The sequence below is a fragment of the Thalassophryne amazonica genome, chromosome 8 (assembly GCF_902500255.1).
Source record: "Thalassophryne amazonica chromosome 8, fThaAma1.1, whole genome shotgun sequence".
NCBI classification, from domain to species: domain Eukaryota; kingdom Metazoa; phylum Chordata; class Actinopteri; order Batrachoidiformes; family Batrachoididae; genus Thalassophryne; species Thalassophryne amazonica.
The window spans coordinates 88,829,883-88,848,384 of NC_047110.1; the positions used below are offsets into that span (position 1 = coordinate 88,829,883).

The 18,502-nt window shown below is 40.0% G+C and overlaps 3 protein-coding genes across 5 annotated transcripts in view; all 3 read right to left on the reverse strand.

The window, feature by feature from the left end:
* The window catches only part of nup93 (nucleoporin 93), a 76,837-nt gene extending 69,405 nt beyond the window's left edge, over positions 1 to 7,432 (reverse strand). Inside the window, exons 1-2 of one of the 2 annotated variants that reach the window (XM_034176937.1) lie at positions 7,299 to 7,432; positions 1,785 to 1,967 (exon numbers count right to left, since the gene is read on the reverse strand). In XM_034176937.1, coding sequence (XP_034032828.1) covers positions 1,785 to 1,963 — 179 coding nt within the window. In that variant the 5' untranslated portion in view covers positions 1,964 to 1,967; positions 7,299 to 7,432. Of the gene's footprint in view, positions 1 to 1,784; positions 1,968 to 7,298 lie in introns of those variants that run through there. The other variant, XM_034176936.1, reaches the window with a different exon arrangement.
* A 2,529-nt stretch (positions 7,433 to 9,961) lies between these two features.
* Positions 9,962 to 11,089, reverse strand: c8hxorf56 (chromosome 8 CXorf56 homolog). The gene has a single exon (XM_034176941.1). It carries the CDS (start codon positions 10,993 to 10,995, stop codon positions 10,318 to 10,320), a length of 678 nt encoding a protein of 225 aa, XP_034032832.1. The 5' UTR covers positions 10,996 to 11,089; the 3' UTR covers positions 9,962 to 10,317.
* Positions 11,090 to 12,643: 1,554 nt separating this feature from the next.
* Positions 12,644 to 13,418, reverse strand: mt2 (metallothionein 2). Of its 2 annotated transcripts, none has more exons than XM_034176945.1 (3): positions 13,277 to 13,418; positions 13,133 to 13,198; positions 12,644 to 12,792 (listed from the first exon to the last, which is right to left on the reverse strand). In XM_034176945.1, the coding sequence occupies exons 1-3, from the start codon at positions 13,299 to 13,301 to the stop codon at positions 12,701 to 12,703; spliced, it is 183 nt and encodes a 60-aa protein (XP_034032836.1). In that variant the 5' UTR covers positions 13,302 to 13,418; the 3' UTR covers positions 12,644 to 12,700. The 2 variants fall into 2 exon arrangements, 1 of the variants encoding a protein (XP_034032836.1); XR_004562294.1 differs by having other exon boundaries at positions 12,668 to 12,792; positions 13,129 to 13,198; positions 13,277 to 13,293.
* Between the last annotated feature and the right edge of the window lie 5,084 nt (positions 13,419 to 18,502).

Genomic DNA, 18,502 nt, shown 5'->3' on the forward strand with positions numbered 1-18,502 from the left:
AGAACAGATAACATGTGTACTTATGCAGAAAGCATGGCCTAGTAAGAAGGTTTTATCAGCACTTTTTACATCATGCCGACCTCAGTAAGACACTTTAGGTACATTTTTTTTGGGGGGGGGGGGTTGTTAGGGTATGAAGCATTGGTATTTATTGTTAACGCAGCGCGGTTCTTTACCTGTTTTTAGTTTAACCACAGAGAGGGTTTAACCACATTCACAGAGTGACACAGTTTTAATGAAAAGTGTACAAATGTCTTTACAAAGCTCACTGCAACGATCAGCGTCACTCCAAAAAGTAGCTGAAAAAAGCTTCTCCCAGCAGGGTGATGGGAAAATCCTTCTACTGCTGTTTTTTTAAAGGTTTTTTTGTGGTTCAGGCAATGCAAAATCAAGATGGCGATCACTGAACTTTTTTCAGATTGTGGAAACACCCAGAGTGTGACGTAGCAATCTCTGCCCCCTTGCCGCTACCGAAGCAAAGCATCTGACATCACGACGCGTTGGAAACGCATCGGCCTGGCATTATGAAGCGTTGGAAAGCTTTGACGCATCGGCCTGACGTGTTCAGTGTGAAAGGCCCATTAAGTGTAAAAGGCCCATAAGAAATAGTCACTGATTTGAAAATGCTCATGTTTTTCATGCCGACGTTTCTCGGAAAATGCTTCAGGCCTTAAATTTAGGAAATTACGTATGATCCGACTAGCCGACTAATCGCAAAAATAATAATTGACTAGTCGACTATCAAAATAGTAGTTTGTGGCAGCCCTAAAATAGACTCTGTATCCATTCCTTGTATCTGTGTACTGTGGCTAATCAGGGCATTCAATTATTAGGGCTGGGTGATTAAATGATCATGACCAGGATTGCGACAAAATTGATGTTGATTTTGGTGATAAGCTTTGTATGATATGGATAGATAGATATGATATGGAAAAACGTTTCCTCTTGCTTCTTTTCACATATGTGGTGCCAGTGAAGCAAGCAGCCAATCAGCAAAAAAGCTTAGTCCACTAAACTGTAAATGGGCACCCACCTTCACTGCGGAATGTAACCTCACACTCATCTTCAACTGCTTACTCCAATTATGGGTCACGGGGGGCTGGAGCCTATCCCAGCAGTCATAGAGCGTGAGGCGGGGTACACCCTGGACAGGACGCCAGTCTGTCGCAGGACCACATACAGACAAACACATTCACACCCACACGCACACCTACGGACAATTCAAAGCATTCAATCGTTGGATGTGGGAGGAAGCCGGAGAGAACCCATGCAAACACGGGGAGAACACACAAACTCCACACAGAAAGGCCATAGGCGGGAATCAAACCCATGACCTTCTCACTGTGCGGCAACAGTGTTAAGCACTAAGCTACCGTGCTACTGCCAATGCTTATTCCGAGACACCATAGTGTGAAATAGATGTGTCTACATTTTTCGCAGTGTATCCCAAGTTACTTCTCCAGCTGCAATGTCTTGTCCAAGGACACAGAAAGGTAGCTTAAAAGCAAACACCTGGAACTGAACCCAGGCCTATACACTGGTCATCCAACTCTGACCCCCAGAGCCTCCTAATCAGCTCATGATGGGATGCCATGTGCAAATTTGAATAAACTGTTTAAAGCACTGGCAGTGTTTCTATATTATATTACATACAGAGTATGTTTGAGTTTTAGATTGTTGAGCAAACAAAATAAACATTTTAAATATGTTTTTCAGGGCTATGTAAGTAGTAGTAATAATAATAATAAAAGTAATAATTAGCTGAAGCCCTACAGAACACTTACGCTTTAACGTCGGCAGCATCTTGGGAAGTGCGTGTCAACGTGCGGGATCGTAACCTCTCACCCGCCTGCTGGATCTCCTGGAGGTTCCTTTCGACATGTGGCAGTTCTGACACTGATTCAGTCTCTGCAGCCAGCTGCTCTGCTTGCTGCAGCAACTCCCCAAAACCTTCTGCATCCATTCCTCTATTCAAAGGGAAAACTGCATTTAAATGAGAGACCATACAGTGCAGTCTTTAGATGGACAATGATGCATTCTCAGTAGTTTTTGCGCTATAATTCAACTTCAAGCAACAGATATGAACTCAAACACTGACTATGATGATATTAAATTTGACCATCTTTAAACCCATTCTGACAGCAGTGTCACCACCACTAAAACAAGACTACAAAAGCCTGAAAAAAATCCTCAAAATGTCACTGAGATAAGCATGAGAAGTGCAGGAATAATAGAGTCACTCAGTGACTCCATTTGCTAAGGCTAACCTTGTTAGCCTTAGCAAAATGTCCAAATAAATGTGTTATCTTTGCTACAGTTTTTTTAAGTAACCTGAAAAAAACTACTCCATATTCATCTCTAAAATGTTGAGTTGTGATGGATGCAGGTGAGGACCATTGAGCCTCATATATGGGCCATGTTGGCATGTTTTAATATGTATGTTCAATGACCACAACATTAAATACAGACAGACCACCCAGTCAAGTTGACTGTGAAGCCTTGTTAACAATTACAGGGTCTTGTATCCACTAAGGCTACTGTTGCTTGGATATCCCAGTGATAATCAAAATATTAGTCAGAATGTTTGTACACTACTGAAGAAGAAAGAACACAGCCCTGCTGAACTCACATAATGAAACAGCAGTGTAGCTGATGACACCAAACAGCTAAAATAGTGCACAGAAATTTTATTTATGCGTCACAGATCAAAAACACTCCAGTATTTAAGTATAAATGTGTTAGTGGTACAGCATCACAAGCAGTGAATTCACCACATGTGGGAACCTCTGATATATCAATGAAACAGAGGAACAGGACCAGTTTCTTTCCACAAGCCATCACACTGATGAACAATTTAACCTACCAAAAAGCTCACTAATTCATATTCCTCATGTATACCTTGAATCCGTTTGTCTGTTTCTCCTTTGCACATTTTTATTGTGAATTATTTAGTGTTAATTTATACATGCTTGTACAGAGAGTACAGTTCAAACGGAAGTCAAATTCCTTGTATTCTTTGAAGATACTTGGTGAATAAAGGCTATTTTGATCTGAAAAACAGACCAGGGGTCTATTCTCTGTGCATGAATTCCAGTGTTGGCCAGATTAAATAGCTGATGATGTGGCATGATCTCAGATTCCATAGTTCTTCAAAACAAGTGCTGGATGGCATCCAACCAACCAACCTTATTTATTAAGCACTTTAAAACAACCATAGTGTACCAAAGTGCTGTACAAAAAAGAAAAATCATCATAAAAGACATAAGTCACATAAAATTGAAAACAAAATACAACAAAAATAATTAAAAGGCATAAAATAACTACCATATGATAAAAACAACAAAATAAAATCAATTAAATGAATGAAGTCAACATCTCACTAAGTGTCAAAGGTCAAAGAGAAGAGATGGGTTTTCAAAAGAGATTTAAAAACAGACAGAAATGAGGCCTGTCTAATCTTGAGGCAGGTCGTTCCATAATTTTCGAGCCGCATTCCTCTCTGAGCTTCCGCTTAGTTTTCAGCACACTCAGGAACAGCTGCTCAACTGACCTGAGAGAGTGGGTGGGTTTATAAGGGTGTAGGAACTCAGAGAGGTAGGGTGGGGAAAGTGCATTAAGGAATTTAAAAACAAATAAAAAAAAAAAAAAATCAAATTTCAATTCAACTGGTACACAGTATTCACGTGTACCAATTAAAAGACATGTAGCAGTGCTCTATTCCATCTGAAGACGGGCAATGGAGGATGCACATAACCCCCCCATACAGGGAATTCAGCCGAGTAGTAACAACGGCATGGATTACTGTCTCGAAAGAATTGGCTTTATTTTGGCCAGCTGCCTCAAATGGAAAAAGCTTGATTTGACAATCACCCTGACATGACTGTCAAATTTCACATCTGCATCCACTTTAACTCCTAGATTTATTATGGTTCGCTTCATATACTTGGCCAGGGAACCCAGATCTAGCGGGCGGGGGGGTCCCAGTGATGCCACCAAAAACCATCACATCAGTTTTCTTGTCATTAAATAAAAAACATTCAAAGCCATGCAGGCTTTTATGTCATCAAGACAACTGACTAATGAAATGACAGAATGTGCATCATTATTTTTTAGAAGGACATACATCTGACAGTCATCTGAATAACAGCGGAAAGCCATGCTTCCTAATTATAGAACCGAGCGGGAGGATATAAACAGAGAAACAGAGAGGGCCTAAAACAAAGCCTTGTGGGACCCCACATGAGAGAGGAGCAGAGGACATAGAGTCGCCAAGGCTGACACAGAAAGTTTGGTTTGCCAAGCACAACCTGAACCACTCCAGCGATATGCCCCTGCTGCCCACTCACTGCTCCAAGTGATAAGTCAGGATTTCATGGTCCACTATGTCAAATGCAGTAATTAAATCTAAAAGCACAAGAATAACACAGCCACCAGAGTCTGTAGCTATAAAAATATAATGAAAAACTGTTAAAAGAGCTGACTCTGTGCTGTGCAGGGCTTTAAAACTGGATTGGAAAGCCTCAATAATGCTGTGTCCTTCCAAAAAGGCCATTAATTGACTGTAAATCATCTTCTCAAGGATTTTAGAACGAAAAGGCAGATTAGAGACAGGCCTGAAATTGACAAGAACTGCAGGATCTAGTCCAGGCTTTTTAATCAGAGGTCGCATTACTGCCTGTTTAAAATTTTCAGGGGCCACACCTGAGAACAGACTGCTATTAATAACTGCAATAACAGATGATCCCACAGTGTGGAAAACTTCTTTAAATAGTCAAGGAGGGACAGCATCATTTGGAGAACTTATCAGAACTTATTGCATATCACGGCAACATATATAAGAATAAGGAACTGCTCACGGTCACGGTTATGGAGAGCACCCGTGACCATTATAATATATATATATATATATATATAAGGTTATGGGAAAGCATTGCTTTCTGTAGCCATACACTGATTGCCAGCTACAGAAATAAGTAAAGGCAAGCCCATCTAGGAGCAGGTTTATTCAATGTAAACAGGACTAGAGGCCGAACGAAAATGGCTACACTATTCTTGAGAGACAGACCTGTTGCAATTGGTGCAATAAAATAGGAAACACCTGTCACAAGCCTTTAGCATATTAGAGCAGAATACTTTTATCAATTTAGTAATACTAGCTGGGGTACCCAGCGCTGCCTGGGTTAACCTGTTTTACACATAAGCCAAATGCCAATCATTTTAATCAAAACAATTGCCCAGCATTTGTTTTTGTAATGCTGATGTCTTATAAATTGGCTATATAGTTGATGGGCTATATAATAGTTAATGGGCTAAAGTTTGTCCAGCAGAACTATAAGAGGTGGACTCCCCAAACTAAGTGGAAATACTTGGAAGTTCTTCATGCAGACTTTGTTTTGCAATCAAATTTATAGCAAAATCACATACAAAAGGTAGGTAACAGTAAATGTAAATATTAATTATTCAAAATTGAGGTAGTGGTGCATTTCACTGTTTTTACATTACAATTTTACAAACATAAAATGAATGTATTCAGACAGGAAGGCAACCTGGGTTGTACAGGACAGTCAGGTGCTTAACAGTTGAGAACATAAAGTAGCTGAAGGAAGGGATTAAATAAACAGTGAAGGCCAACACATACAACCCCTGGAAAAAATTATGGAATCACCGGCCTCGGAGGATGTTCATTCAGTTGTTTAATTTTGTAGAAAAAAAGCAGATCACAGACATGACACAAAACTAAAGTCATTTCAAATGGCAACTTTCTGGCTTTAAGAAACACTATAAGAAATCAGGAAAACAAATTGTGGCAGTCAGTAACAGTTACTTTTTTAGACCAAGCAGAGGGAAAAAAATATGGAATCACTCAATTCTGAGGAATAAATTATGGAATCACCCTGTAAATTTTCATCCCCAAAACTAACACCTGCATCAAATCAGATCTGCTTGTTAGTCTACATCTAAAAAGGAGTGATCACACCTTGGAGAGCTGTTGCACCAAGTGGACTGACATGAATCATGGCTCCAACACAAGAGATGTCAATTGAAACAAAGGAGAGGATTATCAAACTCTTAAAAGAGGGTAAATACCCACAGCCGGCTATTTTGGGGGTAATTTTCAGTGCAACTTTTTAAAAAAAAAATGGTACCCGTTTGTTCCCCATGTCATGAGGATTCAGAATATATAGTTTTTAGGGCTTCATATTATAGTTTAGGAGTTCATCCCAGAAACACAGACAGATCCCTTTATGTATATAGATGGTTACTGTATTATTACATCTTATCTTGTGCCAGCAAGAAGCACACTGTAGATACAAATACACAGGTGCCAAAAAGTAAGGAAGAAGTTGGCTTCTTCTGACAAGATGGCCATACATTACATTATTGGTTTATTAGCTTTAATATTTCTGTATTTTACTTTAACCCATTTACAGGTCCTTGGTGTGGTAGTATTTCATCTGAATATGAAAAAATAAATGTTAAAAGCTCATAAATAAACTAATTTTATAATTTGCCAAATGCTATTTGCCACCCTCCTTTATTTTTCAGTTTCTGCTTTTTCATACCACCAAAATCATTATCAGCTCTAGAACAGAACAGGATCTGGAAATAGTGAGGAAGAGCTTTTATCTGCAAGAAACCATCTGCCAGTGACTGATAGCACTTTATTGCAAGAATTAGCCGATTTAAAAATAATTCACGTACATAACATTAACATACTCTCAATGCAGTATGAAAAAAATAAGGGCGAGACTCGGAACCACGTTGCAAAAATAGAGAAAATGTGGATATTTGGCTGACTGGTTCGATATCTCCGCAATCGATTCGACAGACTGGCTACAGTGGCTAGGCTAATCATAGCTAAACTAGTGCTTTATCACGACATATCCATATAAACCTATTTTCCAACTACTGTAACAAAATCACTGCATACTGTCTCCATGATTTAGTAATAGTAAATGGTTGACCACTAGCAAAGATGGAGCATTATGCTGCTTCCATACAGTTGCCCAGTTTTCGATCTCAGCATTAGTACATTGTTGGAAATTTGCCCAGCTCGTCACTTTACTAGTAAAACGTGAGATTTTACGTTTCAAATGTGATTTCAAGTGTTAAGAAGTTATAGTCGCATATCATCTTGATGGGGGCCACAATATTAGGCACTTAGCCTTGTTAGCCTTAGCAGAATGTCCAAATGAATGCGTTAGCTTCGCTAACAGGCTACACTTGGCTCAAAGCTAATCGTTACTGGACAGTTACTCAAAAAAGAGCACATCTGATGTTTATGAAGGGAATCCTACCTGACTTGTCAGTAAAAGATTATATTTATACTTCGTATCGCTTGTCCAGTGATACTTTGTAAGTCCACGCGTCCATGTATGTTATTTGGCCCGCCTGGAACTGCTGGCGCTGATTGGACGATTTTGCGTGTCCTCTTCTTCATTAATTAGACGGATTACAACCAACTTTACGGCCCATAGCGCCACCTACTATATGTTCGGAATCCAACACAGTGCAGCAACTAATATTTCAACCACAAGTTGGTTCTTGAAACCGCATTTTAATTGTTTTGTAATAGCTTGTCGAGCAAATGACTGACAAAATTTTCAATTACTTTAAATTATTTCCAGTCGATTCACAGAATCTTCAGTTGCTGTCATGTTATTTTAGTCCATGTTCCCTGTACTTGAGATCGATGTCCAAATATGGGACAGAATACAAAACGGTAAAGCAAAACCAAAATTAAATGAGTAGAACATGTGAATGGGGATGGAACCAAAACTTTTTGTCTGGGCTGCAAATTACACAAAACACTGTTAACATGTGAAGTTATCACTTGCTGTGCTGTGACCTGCTTAACACTGGTAACTACTGGACAGTTCAGGACTGGGCACAATCAGTGCAGCATCTTTATGTGTACAAACGTGCATTGCTTGTTATTTCTTAAGCCAAAGAAAATACTAATAAAGAAAATTGGGCTTTATAGCTTTTCACTTGGAATTAATTGTTCAGTCTGGTTTGTTTGCCACAAAGACCTAGAAAGCCTATAAATGATGTGAAGTCATTCAAAATAATAATAAAACAGGTTTCCCCCCCATCCAGAGGCCTCAAACCGGTTCCAGAAAGGGCCGAGAGGGTGCAGGCTTTCTGTGCAACCACCCACTCCAGCAGGTGATTTCACTGATTAACTGATTTCACCTGCTCAAAGTGATGTTAATCAGTGAAATCACCTGCTGGAGTGAGAGGTTGCACAGAAAGCCTGCACCCTCTCGGCCCTTTCTGGAACCAGTTTGAGACCTCTGCGTATCCAAACAGATTATTGCTAATGTCAAATTAATTCTAATATAAGACGTTAGCCTGCTTTTAAATCACAACATATTTAAACTGAGACAGGTAAAGTATGCGCACCAATTGTTTTATGGTAAAAGCACCAATTTTCCCAGGTACTGTTTGACATATACTAAATCAATTCCAACCACAGTTACAGAGATTATTTTAAAGTGGGAGGGGGCTTCGCATGATTTTAATTTTTTAAATTACATATCCAACAATGACTGCACAATTTGTTGTCATTACCATAAACTGAACAATTGTAGTATTTTCTACATATCTGGACCTATAAATAAAAGTTAAGTATTCAATGGAACAATTATTTTACCTATCCTGAAATACAGTGAGGGAGGATCGTACGTGAAGCAGGAATTTTCAGTCATTTCTGGAAACTGGATGAAAGAGAAAGTTTGTCCCCTCCCCCAAATAAATTTAAAATCTGCTCTTAATTGGATGAAATACACAACTACAGATCGCTAAGTAACCATGCCCTCCTCTGGGGGTAGGGCATTTAACAATTGTTTTCCCTGAACATACTTCACGCATCTTGTGAATGCGATAACAGCAGAACAGATGACATTAAGCCCACTAATCTTGGTGTATAGGTGCCTCTTATGAGGACCTTGGATGAGTTTGCATACTTTTTAAGGTTAGAGGTCAGCTTAATTCTTGTGAACACAATTACTTAACAAATGACAGCAAGATCTCCAAATCTGGTATATAGGTCACCAACTCATGTGATACCCTTGCATGACTCATCATGGCCTACTTTTCAATGTCACAGTGGTCAACTTTGAATATTCTTGGTGAACATGACAATAAATAACAGCAGGTTCACCAAATTTGGTATACAGATGGCTCACATGATACCCTTGCGTAAGTTTGCATATGTCTGACGTTAACCAAATTTTAAGGTCACAGGTCAGCTAAGCAAATACTCTCAAAACACTTCTCATTTCAGACATTATTTCAGTTGTGTATACAGCACTGGATAAACCTAACTTCAGCCAATTTGCTGCCTAATGATCAGACACAGCATGTTAAACAGTCAATGAAATGTTTATATTATTATCATGAGTCATATTTCCCAAGAAGGGGGGCACACCTTCTGCTATGTGAATGCCACTTTGAGTACAGCGTCTACTCAGTGGTTACTAAGATACTTTGAGGGGTGCTTGAATAGGGTCAAAGGTGATAGAAGTATTTCTGGTCATTTTCAAGAAATATTTAATTGATGAATTTGATTTAATCCCACAATCTGCTCTCCACCCTCGATGGTTACTGAAATTGGAGTATCAAGTAAATAGATTTTTTTTTTAGCCATTACCATGGTAACATCAGTTTCTAATAAAGCATTCCATTAGAGACCATACAAAACTGTATTATGCAAGAGATTTGCCACCAAAATTAAGCCTGGACACCCAGCAGTTCCTGTAATGTCATGTAACTTGTAGAAGTATGTATAGCCTCAGTCTGAAACCATGTAGTCACCTTCCAAAAACAGCGGTTTCAGGAAAGCAAAACTCGAGTTTGTCCACCTTAACTTAGCAAAGGCCAAATTGCAATGGGTGATGCAAACAAACAAAAAATACAAAATAGCATTCATGAATCTTAATTCACAGAGAAGAGTATAATCATTTTAGCTGGGCTTTAATTGTTGTGCAAAATAACACTTTTAAAACAAGTACAAAATATCACACAAGCATCCCCCCAGCAGCTATGTGCATATATACACTGTTTTGTAAGAGCTGTACAAAAATCCATGGCATAAGAGTCCCAGCAGGAGGAGTTTGGGTCTACTTCAATTCAATAGAAATTGAACTGAATAGTTATTGATGACAGTCCCCTTCATTTTGTTCCTCCTGGCCTCTTGCACAGCAGAGGAGTCCCAGCAGAAGGTGTTTGGGTCTATTTGAACTGGTTATCGATGAGGGTCCCCTTCATTTTGTCTCTTCTGGCCTCCTGCAGTCCCAGGAGGTGTATGGGTCTCTACTTGAACTGGTTATCGATGAGGGTCCCCTTCATCTTTGCTCTCTTGGCCTCCAGCTCAGCCAGCTCCTGCAGCCTCCTCTTGCTCATGCCTTTCCTCTCCAGCTGCTTTTCGATCACTTTGGCGTTCTGGGCGTAGGAGTCCGCCACCTCCCTAGCCTCGATTTCCTCCTCCTCCTCGTCGATGGTGGACACGGTGACGGAGCTGAACTTGCCCATGTCTTTGGTGCGTTTCGTCATCATGACGCGGACCTTCTTGGGAGCTTCGGGTTGTTTCTGAGTGTAGACGGTGGTGTTTCCGAACCCCTGTCCGAACTTGACCACTGCTCCGTCCACGATGAAGGTTGCCGGGTTGTTCTTCTCCTGGTGCTGGTAGAAAAGCAGCAGGCCGCACTTGCCGCACTTTTTGCGGTACTGCCGCTCGATGCCTTCCGGTCTTTTGATGTAAGTGTTTTCGTCCACCTCCACGTTGCAAAACTTGTGCGCGTGTTTGGCCGCGTCGATGACCCTGGCTTTGTCCCGAGGCCTCATGGGTAACTTTTCTAACTGGCAGTCCAGAACCAGAACCATTTGACCGCACAGGCAGTAATAAACGTGAAGCGGCTTCTCCCCGTCGTCATATTCCTCTCTGTCTCTGGTGTCGGAACACACCACGCTTCGAGACACGACTTTCGGCATAATTAAGTCACCTACTAGCACTCAAAGTAGTAAAACTGCGTAACGTCGATGAGCCTGTTGTGTGTTGTGGCTTCTTCTTCGTGTTTAATGGCAGTTGGCAACCAGCTTATATGGAGCATTACCGCCACCAACTGGACTGTTCCAATGACGACTTCTTCGGCTCGGACTTAATAATGGATTGCAAACAAGTTCAACGTGCACCACTGCCCCCTTGTGTCCGATGAGGGTCCGTCCGCTACTACCTCATTACATTTGACACCATTTCAACCTTTTAGAACTCAGCGAACTTAAAGACACTTACGGGACTTCAAAAATTAAGCATTTCACATCAAGTAGAAAAATTTACAAAAAATAAAAATCCTAGTCAAACATAATACCATAAGGATACTGTAATAGAATACAGGAAAAACACATAAGCTTTTAAGTTCCTGATCAGTCTTTAAAATCTATTTTTTGTAATGTGTAGTTATTTAGTGGCATCACTGGGGTATTTTACACAAAATTAAATTATGAAACATGTTTGCGTTGGCACATCTTGACGTAGCAAAAGAGCAAGCTATGGGAGATTAGTAGCATTTTTTTTTTTTAGAGGTGGCCGATACCGGGAATTTCGGTATTGATCCGATACCAAGCAAATACAGGCCCAGTATCACCGATATCAATACAGATACCGATACTTTTTCATATTTAAGCTTCATAGATCCAAAGGATCCAAAAGACCTAGGATAGAATTTCACCATTGTACATGACAATAAAATACTTTATCACAATCAACATTTTTGTTTAAAAAAGACTCTCAACACAACTCAAAACAAAATCTGAGGTAGAGGGCTGACAAACCACAATACAAGGGTGCGCTGCTCCGTGTTGTGTGACACAGCGCAGCGCTGCTCTTAGAGTTTGATGACTCTGCATGCGCAGCAGTCAGTATGTGCGGGAGAGAAAAAAAAAAAAAGCTTGCGTATCAATCTTTTTACATGAGGACAGTTCAATATCAATACCACCGTTGGTATCGATATTAGGATTGATCCACCCACCGCTAGCATTTTTGAACAGCTCATATTTACAATTACTGGATTATAGTAATATTTGCTATACTGAGATGCAATAGCATATTATGAATTTTCTTCCACTTTTCAGCCTTTATATGATGCTTCAAGGAGTGAAAATTTTGAAGATGCCAGCTAATCTCAGCTTCCCTTCAAGCACATTTGTAAAACACACTTCATGCAACTAGTAAAAATCCACTCGTGCAAAGTTTGCAATTACTTTTACAGCCATAATTTTCCTTAATTAGCTGGCTAACATTTGTACTTTCAATCGCTTCAGGAAGAGATCAAGTTTGTCATGTTGGACCTTTAGTGCATGCAAGATGTTCCACACCATTGGAGAGTTAAAAAAAAAAAAATTCTGTCCAGTTAGGTAGATTTGTTCTCAACAACCTCCAGTTGGAAGGCAGTCATGCATTTGACTAGTGTTCAAGGCTGCAGGTTTCGATTAAGTCACTAAAATAAGCCGCCATGTCATCTCCATGCTGTGTGCAACATGTTAGTTTTACTTCACACAAGACAATGACAGTTTAAAATTTTTATTCCAACATTGAATACCAAATACATGGGTTACTGCAGACAACAGCAACTTAGAACTTCACATTAGTACACAAGGGCTTCAATGGTGGGGAGGCAGGTACAGCGCAGTGGACGCCTCACTGACAGCAGCTTTTGTCACACGTCTTCCCTTTGCACACACAGCCTGAGGAACATTTGCTGCAGTCGGCTGGGCAGCAGGAGCAACAACCTGCAAAATGAGAAATTAAATCTGAGAATTCTGCCATGAACATTAAGTAGCAGTCTGCAGGCACTTTGTTAAAGTTGATGAACTCGCGCCTGAAAAAAAAACAAAACAAAAAAAACAGGCCTGCTTGCTTCTTTTTCCAATCTGTCTTGCCACAAAACACTTCCATTATTTGACAGTGAATTCATTCATCCTCAGTTGTTTGATCTGTATAACTCATGCACACCTGTTCCAAGATTTGGCGTGGACATTAGGTAAGTGTTATGACACCTCACTTGACATTCATTGATGAAGTTGTTTTATAGTTGAAGAATTTCAGGATTTGACAAAGGACAAAACTCACTCTTCTTGCAGGTAGTGCAAGAACAATTTTTGCAGGTGCACGAGCCTCCACAGCTGCATTTCCCCGCTACATAATAACAAAGAAAAAGCAGTTACATGAGAAGAAACAACTTCACAAAAACCACACAGTAACAACCACACTTACTCTTAGTGCATTCGCATGGATCCATGGTCGCGGCGGTTTGTCTCGTTCTTCCGGGTGCGTTTACAGCTGCGGTGTCCGTGAAGATGTAACGATACGGTAGCGCGAGCTGTGCTTTTATAGCGTCACGGAACACCGGGGCCGTGTGCAAAACGCGCGTGACACGCCGCTGCGTTCACTTGTAGGTGTCGGTAGGTGTTTTCAGTGTGCACACGGCCTGTTCTCCACGCGCAGCTGGAACAAAGAATCCCACGGGATTTTCTTTACTTTTTTAAAAGTTACATATAAGAGCTCCCCCTATTAACAAACGTCTTTACTTGGAGAAAAACCGTCATTATATACAAGGAAGACAGAAAGGAATACAGCATTTATTTAACAATGCTATAATTATTTGCTTTTTTCTTTCTTTCTTTCTTTTTTAAGTGTACCTCTATCTGTTTATAGTAGTTCGTGTAGGGGAAAAAAGATGAGTGAAGCTAAGTGTAGTTCTGTAAAAACAGACATTGTAGTGATTATTATTTTAATGATAGTTTTTTTTTTTTTTTTCTGTGGTTTTTAGCTCTGTGCACACGGCACTCACAGCCCGCGCGCTGCACGCGGCTTCCACACGCAGCGCTCGTGAGCAAAACAAAGCAAACAGGCCATTGTGATATGATGCCTTCACTGACAAGACAATGTGGGAAAAGTGGCAATCACGGGACAAACGCACGAATCACGAATTAATATATTAATTTACATTATACATTTATATGCTAGAGCGGTAGAGGCTGAAGGCAGCATTTGTACGGTTTCTTTTTGCGCCCGACACCACAGACATTACCGTCACCTTCTCGGTCGATCTGGAATGTTCTTCCACTCTTTGATGACGTCACGGTATAACTTGCTGGGTCATTGCCACAAACCACATTAGTCACAAAAACAGACAGAACGGAGTGCAAAGAGACTTTAAAAAAATCAGAGCGAGAACGTGTGCAGTTCTTGACACCAAATCAAATCAAATTTATTATAATTAACAGCTCTAATGGTTGTTAATGACAGGAAAACGTACAAATTGGCAAACAAGTAGACATTTTAATATTTCACAAAGCAGGTGGTGTTGTCAAAAACTGGAAAAACTGTTTTTCAGCATAACTGCATACCGAGTGATATATGCCTCTGATAAACAAATTAATTGAAAAATTATGATGTGGAACAGCATCAGTCTTTGGTGATGAATCAACTTATTTACCGTTACTTCTCATTTTCATTAATAATAACTCCCTGGATCCCCCATGAAGCCTTGGAGGACTTTGCCAAGGATAGGGAAGTGTGGGGTGAGCTACTTGATCTGCCACCATGACCCGGACCCAAAAAAGCAGCAGAAAATGAAAGAATTACTGAATTAATTGTAATTTTTCATAACTTTGCACTATTTTATTCAACACAGATGTAATGACATTAAAGCAAAAAGATATTCCAAAAGATAAAAGCAGACGTTCAGTGTGTTGAACTGATTACATGTGCTGTGAGACTCAGCAGTGGTTTCAAAGAATTACAGTGAAGTGTTTTCCAAGAGTCATCATTATGATAATGTGTCAGCTTATGATAAGTTCACCGTGATACAGCTGTTTTAATAATTCTATTACACTGCATTACTTGGAAACAGGAATCGCAGTTGAGTTGGATCATATTTATAACCCCAATTCCAGTGAAGTTGGGACGTTGTGTAAAATGTAAATAAAAACAGAATAGAATGATTTGCAAATCCACTTCAACCTATATTCAATTGAATACACCACAAAGACAAGATAGCTAATATCCAAACTGATAGACTTTATTGGTTTTGTGCAAATATTTGCTCAATTTGAAATGGATGCCTGCAACACGGATGTCATGTCCTCTGGACAAAAGAAGAAAAAGACCATCCAGATTGTTACCAGCGCTAAGTTCAAAAGCCAGCATCTGTGATGGTATGGAGGTGTGTTAGTGCCCATGCCCTGGGCAACTTAGATGCTTTAAGTAGTCAAGTTTGAGAATAGAAGCCATGCAAGCTTATAGACAAAGCTGCAACATTTGTAAAACAGTTTTTAAAAATCCATTCATGCACACATTTTGTACTTCTCTTTACAATTTTCTGAAGTAGCTGTCCTGCATCAGTAGTTTCAGCTTTTTGCAGTGTTTGTCATGTCATGACTGGCCCTTACGTCACATGTCATCATCATCATCATCATCATCAATTTTATTTATATAGCGCCAAATCACAACAAACAGTTGCCCCAAGGCGCTTTATATTGTAAGGCAATAATTACGTAAAAACCCCAACGGTCAAAACGACCCCCTGTGAGCAAGCACTTGGCGACAGTGGGAAGGAAAAACTCCCTTTTAACAGGAAGAAACCTCCAGCAGAACCAGGCTCAGGGAGGGGCAGTCTTCTGCTGGGACTGGTTGGGGCTGAGGGAGAGAACCAGGAAAAAGACATGCTGTGGAGGGGAGCAGAGATCAATCACTAATGATTAAATGCAGAGTGGTGCATACAGAGCAAAAAGAGAAAGAAACACTCAATGCATCATGGGAACCCCCCAGCAGTCTAAGTCTATAGCAGCATAACTAAGGGATGGTTCAGGGTCACCTGATCCAGCCCTAACTATAAGCTTTAGCAAAAAGGAAAGGTTTAAGCCTAATCTTAAAAGTAGAGAGGGTGTCTGTCTCCCTGATCCGAATTGGGAGCTGGTTCCACAGGAGAGGAGCCTGAAAGCTGAAGGCTCTGCCTCCCATTCTACTCTTACAAACCCTAGGAACTACAAGTAAGCCTGCAGTCTGAGAGCGAAGCACTCTATTGGGGTGATATGGTACTATGAGGTCCCTAAGATAAGATGGGACCTGATTATTCAAAACCTTATAAGTAAGAAGAAGAATTTTAAATTCTATTCTAGAATTAACAGGAAGCCAATGAAGAGAGGCCAATATGGGTGAGATATGCTCTCTCCTTCTAGTCCCCGTTAGTACTCTAGCTGCAGCATTTTGAATTAACTGAAGGCTTTTCAGGGAACTTTTAGGACAACCTGATAATAATGAATTACAATAGTCCAGCCTAGAGGAAATAAATGCATGAATTAGTTTTTCAGCATCACTCTTGAGACAAGACCTTTCTAATTTTAGAGATATTGCGTAAATGCAAAAAAGCAGTCCTACATATTTGTTTAATATGCGCTTTGAATGACATATCCTGATCAAAAATGACTCCAAGATTTCTCACAGTATTACTAGAGGTCAGGGTAATGCCATCCAGAGTAAGGATCTGGTTAGACACCATGTTTCTAAGATTTGTGGGGCCAAGTACAATAACTTCAGTTTTATCTGAGTTTAAAAGCAGGAAATTAGAGGTCATCCATGTCTTTATGTCTGTAAGACAATCCTGCAGTTTAGCTAATTAGTGTGTGTCCTCTGGCTTCATGGATAGATAAAGCTGGGTATCATCTGCGTAACAATGAAAATTTAAGCAATGCCGTCTAATAATACTGCCTAAGGGAAGCATGTATAAAGTGAATAAAATTGGTCCTAGCACAGAACCTTGTGGAACTCCATAATTAACCTTAGTCTGTGAAGAAGATTCCCCATTTACATGAACAAATTGTAATCTATTAGATAAATATGATTCAAACCACCGCAGCGCAGTGCCTTTAATACCTATGGCATGCTCTAATCTCTGTAATAAAATTTTATGGTCAACAGTATCAAAAGCAGCACTGAGGTCTAACAGAACAAGCACAGAGATGAGTCCACTGTCTGAGGCCATAAGAAGATCATTTGTAACCTTCACTAATGCTGTTTCTGTACTATGATGAATTCTAAAACCTGACTGAAACTCTTCAAATAGACCATTCCTCTGCAGATGATCAGTTAGCTGTTTTACAACTACCCTTTCAAGAATTTTTGAGAGAAAAGGAAGGTTGGAGATTGGCCTATAATTAGCTAAGATAGCTGGGTCAAGTGATGGCTTTTTAAGTAATGGTTTAATTACTGCCACCTTAAAAGCCTGTGGTACATAGCCAACTAATAAAGATAGATTGATCATATTTAAGATCGAAGCATTAAATAATGGTAGGGCTTCCTTGAGCAGCCTGGTAGGAATGGGGTCTAATAGACATGTTGATGGTTTGGATGAAGTAACTAATGAAAATAACTCAGACAGAACAATCAGAGAAAGAGTCTAACCAAATACCGGCATCACTGAAAGCAGCCAAAGAGCATCTTTGGGATGGTTATGAGTAATTTTTTCTCTAATAGTTAAAATTTTATTAAGCAGGGGTGGTGGCCAAGTGGTTAATGCGCTTGGTTTCAGTTCAGAAGGTTCCGGGTTCAAATCCCACCCCTGCCACATTTCTCCATGTGGAGTTGCGTCAGGAAGAGCATCCGGCGTAAAACTTGTGCCAATTCAACATGCAGATCCACCTTGGATTTGCTGTGGCGACCCCAAGTGCAAACAAGGGAGCAGCTGAAGGGACTTTTTACTAGTTAAAATTTTAATAGCAAAGAAAGTCATGAAGTCATTACTAGTTAAAGTTAAAGGAATACTCGGCTCAGTAGAGCTCTGACTCTTTGTCAGCCTGGCTACAGTGCTGAAAAGAAACCTGGGGTTGTTCTTATTTTCTTCAATTAGTGATGAGTAGTAAGATGTCCGAGCTTTACGGAGGGCTTTTTTATAGAGCAACAGACTCTTTTTCCAGGCTAAGTGAAGATCTTCTAAATTAGTGAGACGCCATTTCCTCTCCAACTTACGGGTTATCTGCTTTAAGCTGCGAGTTTGTGAGTTATACCACGGAGTCAGGCACTTCTGATTTAAAGCTCTCTTTTTCAGAGGAGCTACAGCATCCAAAGTTGTCTTCAATGAGGATATAAAACTATTGACGAGATACTCTATCTCACTTACAGAGTTTAGGTAGCTACTCTGCCCTGTGTTGGTATATGGCATTAGAGAACATAAAGAAGGAATCATATCCTTAAACCTAGTTACAGCGCTTTCTGAAAGACTTCTAGTATAATGAAACTTATTCCCCACTGCTGGGTAGTCCATCAGAGTAAATGTAAATGTTATTAAGAAATGATCAGACAGAAGGGAGTTTTCAGGGAATACTGTCTTCAATTTCCATACCATAAGTCAGAACAAGATCTAAGATATGATTAAAGTGGTCATTTACATTTTGAGCAAAACCAACTGAGTCTAATAATAGATTAAATGCAGTGTTGAGG

Coding starts and splice junctions, on each gene's coding strand:
- c8hxorf56 (XM_034176941.1), bottom strand. CDS start 10,995: ATGCCGAAAGTCGTGTCTCGAAGCGTGGTGTGTTCCGACACCAGAGAC.
- mt2 (XM_034176945.1), bottom strand. CDS start 13,301: ATGGATCCATGCGAATGCACTAAGA. Junction 13,199..13,276: donor TCCATGCGAATGCACTAAGA/GTAAGTGTGGTT, acceptor GTTATTATGTAG/CGGGGAAATGCAGCTGTGGA. Junction 12,793..13,132: donor TTGCACTACCTGCAAGAAGA/GTGAGTTTTGTC, acceptor CTCATTTTGCAG/GTTGTTGCTCCTGCTGCCCA.